The sequence below is a fragment of the Papilio machaon genome, chromosome 21 (genome assembly GCF_912999745.1).
Source record: "Papilio machaon chromosome 21, ilPapMach1.1, whole genome shotgun sequence".
NCBI lineage: Eukaryota > Metazoa > Arthropoda > Insecta > Lepidoptera > Papilionidae > Papilio > Papilio machaon.
Window position 1 is genome coordinate 28373 of NC_060006.1, and position 5544 is coordinate 33916.

At 58.6% G+C, this 5544-nt stretch overlaps 1 protein-coding gene across 1 annotated transcript; it reads right to left on the reverse strand.

The window, feature by feature from the left end:
• Positions 1 to 271: 271 nt before the first annotated feature.
• On the reverse strand, positions 272 to 2434 carry LOC123722202 (spermatogenesis-associated protein 21-like). Its single transcript, XM_045683299.1, has one exon. The coding sequence runs from the start codon at positions 2432 to 2434 to the stop codon at positions 272 to 274; it is 2163 nt and encodes a 720-aa protein (XP_045539255.1).
• Positions 2435 to 5544: the final 3110 nt, after the last annotated feature.

Sequence of the window (5544 nt, forward strand, 5' to 3'; positions counted from 1 at the left end):
CCTATGAGTACTACTTCTCCCCAGTTGACCGCCACGTAGCCAGCTCCTCTCTCCCTGAGGGAGAGGTGTTGCTGACTCGATGGCGGCACCACTATGGCTACTGAGCCCTCTGTGTCCCCGAACCAACTGGGTTGGGGAGGGACAAAGTAGGGCTCAGCCACGACGGAAACAGCAATTCTCCACTCTGCCAGGCACTGCATGAGCAGGTCCTGTGCGCGGGCAGAGTGGTTGGTGTTCGTCTGTAAAATTTCGAAATGCAGGTGTCTAGGCATTAGGACACCTGCATTTCTTCCTCTTCAGCCCTGCGGCTGCCGTGCGGTTGGGGCTGAGTGCGAGGCACTCTGCTCGACGACGGGGCTTTGCCCTTCACCGACGGGGGTGTGCACTTGGCACCCCCCATCACATGTGAGTGTGGGCGCCCCGTCGTTGCACACACGGTGCATTTGCAGGGGGCCTCGCACTCTGCCGACTTATGCCCTTCACTGCCGCAGCGGAAGCAGAGACGCCCGTTCTCTGTCTCCGCTGGGCATAGAGCGCGAGTGTGGCCCAGCATCATGCATTTATAGCAACGCAATGGCTGGGCCTCCACTGCTTTGACGGTGGCCATCGTCCATCCGATGGCCACTCGTCCCGCCTTCACGACTGCCTTAGCGGCAGTCGCTGGGCACTTGACCAGGGCGGAGCCTCCGCCCCAGAAACTCGGCCTGATATTACCTACTTTCATGGAGGTGGGGGGACACCCGCCGACCGATGCCAGTTGGGCCGCCACTTCCTCAGTGGTCACCGTGTCATCCAGACCGGTGATCCTGAGGACGGCCATTTTGGTTGGGCGGGTGATGTCCGCCCAGCTGCCTACTGCCTCCACCAGGGCGGCGGCGAGACGGTCCGCGGTTTCCTCGGGGGTGGTCCCCCCGACCTCCATCAGTTTGGAGCCGGTCATGCTCGTTCGGATCCTGACCGACTCCAAACCGAATTCCCTCAGGGAAATCGAGGACCTGGCCTTTGCCAAGACCTCGGTGTATCTCGCATCAGTCGTGGCCCCTTCCGCGGTGGTCATGGTGGCCCCTTTCTTGAGGGTCACCACTATGGCCGCGGTTTTTGGGGCAACGATTTTAACGGCCTTTGGTGGGGCCGGGGCGATCTGCCGGGTTGTTCCGGCTGAGGGGGGGGAATTAGCAGCAACAGCCGCATTTCCCCTCTTCTTCCGCCGGACAACCTCGGACCAGGAGTTGCCCGCAGTCCCCGTCTGGGCTTCCCCCTCTCCGCTTGTTCCAGCGGTTGGGGGGGGAGGGGTCGCATCTGCCTGTCCTGCCCCCTGTTTTCCCTTGGAGGGAGGAGGAGGCGGGGGGTCAGTCGGCCGCTTTGCGGCGCCCTTCTTCGGCGCCTTCTTTACCGCCCTGGGTGTGGGCGCCTGGGGTGGCTGGGCTTCCCCATCCACCTCCATGGCACCCTCCACGAGCCCCGACCGGGACTTGTGACGGGGCGGCGGCGGCTGCCGTTGGTCGGCACGCAGAGGGGGCCTCATGACGGGCTCCGGAGGAAGGCGCATCTCCAGGTCTTGTAGGCGGGCATTGATCATCCCGCCTACCGACTGTAGGAGTTGCCCCTTCATCTCCTCCATGGCGCATCTGAGCACCTCCTCAAAGTTGGGCTGCTGGGGCCCTGTCGCTTCTCTCGGGGCTGCAGCGGACTTCCGCTGCGACTCCACGTACGCCTGTTTGAAGGCACGCAGCTCGTTGCGGACAATATCCAGCTCCCTTGAGAGGCGAGCATTGTCCGCGCGGAGCCTACGCTGTTCTTCTTCAGGCGTTATGTCGCGAAGGCCCTCGACCGCTTCAACAACACATTTAGTGGCCCGGTTGATTTGCCCCCACACGGTACCCTTTAGGTGGCCGCTCTTCTTAATTTCCTCCTTTATCTTTTCTACACTTTTTAGAGCCTCCTCGGCGAGGGCCTCGACCGTGCCCCTGGATAGGGCGTCCGTGGTCCCGTCGTCAGAGGCTTTTGCTGAAGCCACTATGGGGCTCGCTATCCTCCCGCGAGGGCGGTAACTTGGATCGGGGTCCTCCCCCTCACTATCCCCCCCATCAGCTAAGTAGTCTTTTGCCTCCTTGAGGAAGCTGTAAACCCCTACCGGGCGCCTAACGCGGCCCCTCGTCGAAGAGGAGGCCACTTTATGCGCCACGGCCGGGGCGTCCTCATCCGCGGATGTGGCGGCCAACGGCCGTTTATGGGTCGTTCCCGTTCGGTACCTTAATGTCAAGCCCGCTGACCGCGGCTTACCTCCCTTATTTTGCCTTGCGGCGTCCTCGGTGCACGCGGCGCCCGCGGCTCCCAGCCGGCGCCCGGAGGCGCCCTCGTCCTCTGAGCACGTGTAGTCCGACATGGAGGTGTCCTCGCCCATGTCGTAAGCCACTTTGTTTTGGTCGCTCATAGCGATAGTAGACTTTCCATAAGTAAAGTTCTACAAACACTAAGATACGCACTTAAACACTAAAAAACTAAACTATTTGGTCTCTGTCCACCCTAAAAACTATACCGGTCGATTTGTCTCGCTGAGACGCATCTCCCGGTATATCACACGTCGAAATCGGAACACTTTTTGGAATTTGTCGTAAAAGTGCCACGCCCAAAACGACCGTTACAACACTTAAACACTAAAAACTTAACTAATTTGGTCTCTATCCACACTAAAAACTATATCGGTCGATTTGTCTCACTGAGACGCATCTCCCGATATATCACACGTCGAAATCGAAGCACTTTTTTAGACTTTGACGAAAAAGTGCCACGCCCGAAATAACCGTTAAAACACTAAAACACTAAAAACTTAACTATTTTGGTCTCTGCCCACTATGTGTTATATATCACTGGATGCGTCTCGCCGAGGCGCATCTCCCGATGTATAACACTGGTATATCACCTCACTTTTTACCACATTTATCGAATTTTAAATGCGGAGCGACACGGAAGCGATGCACACGGTACGGCAACCGGCGCGCGATTAACCTAACCTAACCTAACCTTTTTTTTTTTTTTTTTTTTTTAAGTGGAGAATGCGTTCCCGCATACACACCGCGCCTGGGGATGGCTTGGTGGTTATGTTGGGCTCTCTCCCGAGAAGCGGGAGCATACCAACTAAACTCCACTGGTTTCCTCGTGTCACCTTTCACCGGGGCATGGGTACACTATAAAGTATTCTTCACACGCCCCCGGCAGTGATTGGCTTTACGCCTCCTCGTCCTTCGACCTCAGCTGTTCGCGCGGGAAACCGTCGCGCCCTCGTCTACTCTTCCTGAGTGGCGAGCGTCCCCTAGCTCGCCACCCGAGTTCTGTCAGGGTGGGATATTCCGGGCGAATGCCCGTCTTCTCCCTCCCGTGCGGCGGCTGCGGATGGCGTCTTGACTAGCCGCCTCCCGTGCCCTCTCCGCCTCCTCCTTGATGTTCATCACAACCTCGCAAAATTCTTGGACGGCCTTCCAGGCCCCGTCCGATTCCACCATCGATGTTATTGTGGCCGGCAGTGAGAGATCATTGCCCACTACGGCCACGAGGTCTCGTCTCTGTTGTGTCCATGCCGGGCACTCCGCCAGCGTGTGCTGGGCAGTGTCCTCGGGGCAATCGTCACAATGGTGGCACACTGCAGACGGCTCCCTCCCAATCCGGCGCAGATAACTGCCGAAGCAGCCATGCCCCGACAGCACCTGCGCCAAACGGAAAGTGACCACCCCGTGTTTTCTCCTCAGCCACGCCACGAGAACTGGACAGATTGCCTCAATTGTCCTGGCACCAGCCCGCGTCTGGCGGAGGCGGCGTTGCCATTTGGCCACGGCTGCTTCTCGCCTTTCCTTTCTGTGGGTTTCGACCTCGACCCTTAAGGGCGGGGGTCCGTCAGTCATGGTTCTTCGCTCGCGCCAAGTGTGGACTGCCGCGAGCACCTCCGCCTCTAGCACCCACGGCAGGGAACCCGCCAGGGCGCAAGCCGCGTCGTAGGATACGGTGCGGTAACCACGTATTATCCTTATGGCCAAAGTTCTTTGTGGCCGATGAAGAATGTCAATCGTCCGGTTGTTTAGGGCGCCGCTCCAAACGGGAGCGCCATATAACGCCATCGACCTGACGACGCCCATGAATAGGCGCCGACAGGCAGATTTGGGTCCGCCGATGTTGGGCAGTAATCTGCCAAGAGCGGCGGCCGTACGCATCAGCTTGGGTCCCAGTTTTCGGAAGTGGCCCTCAAATGTCCACTGTCCGTCTAGCGTGAGGCCCAGGTATTTCATTTCGGGCTCGATGCCAATGTTCACGCCACCGACGATAATGTGGGCTCCCGGAGGAGGCCTGTTCCGAGGTCCGTGAAAATAAAGGGCCTCGGATTTATGCAGGGCCACCTCTAGGCCCAGACCACGTATTCTGCCCACCACTTGGGCTACTCCTGCTGTCGCGAGGATCGCGCATTCTCGGTGCGTGCGTCCCCGCGCCGTTATCAGGGTGTCGTCTGCGTAGCAGGTGACGTCTACGCCTCGGATATTAGCGCCCCGCAGCACCCAGTCGTAGCCCACATTCCATAGGAGGGGACCGAGGACTGAGCCCTGCGGTACGCCACACGTGACCTCATGACGACACCACTCGTCCCGACTTCTGTACGAGACCGACCTAGATGATAGGTAGTCGGCCACAATCCGACACAAATACTCCGGCACTTGGTGGTAGCGGAGGGCCTCTATGATACAACTCCAGGGCATGGTGTTAAAGGCGTTTGCGATGTCGAGGGACACCGCAAGAACGACCTCGCCCTGGGCAATTGCTTCCTCCGCTATCTTCTTAACCCGCATGATGGCATGGACGGTAGACCTGCCCGGCCTGAAGCCAAATTGCTTGTCGTCCAGGTCCGGGCCGACTGTCGCCATGTGCTTGACGAGGCGGTTGGCGATGATCCGCTCAAACAACTTCGCCACTTCGTCGAGTAGAATTATTGGCCGGTACGCTGCAGGGGAATCGACTGGCCGGCCCTCTTTTTTAAGGAGAACCAGGGAGCCGTTCTTCCAGAGCAGAGGGAAACGTCCTTGTGCGAGGCAATCACCCATCAGCTCAACAACTCTTTCCTCGTATATGTCCGCGGCTAGTACCCAAGCACGGCCCGGTATGCCATCCGGCCCTGGGGCCGTCCTTTTGGCACGTAGCCGGTGAACCGCAGCCCCAAACTCGCCGGGGGTGACTGGTGGAATGTCCTCGACGGAATCAGGATTTTCATTCCTGGTGTTCGGAATCCTGTAAGGCGGCGTGTGAGCCTCTCTATTTGGAAAGAGGGATGTCACCACTTCCTGCACCAGTTGGGGCTGGAGGCTTTGCGTCAGAGGTGATGCCCGCGTCCGGAGTTTCCCACGAACCATTAAGTAAGGGCGACCCCACGGATCTTGGTTCAAAGTCTCGATCATTTCCTCTCGCGCCCTGTCTTTCGCTTCGCATATCGCTCGGCTCAGATCGTGTTTTGCGGCTTTATAGGTGTTATGTAAGCTCGCCTCGGCGATTTCGTCTCTTTGTCGT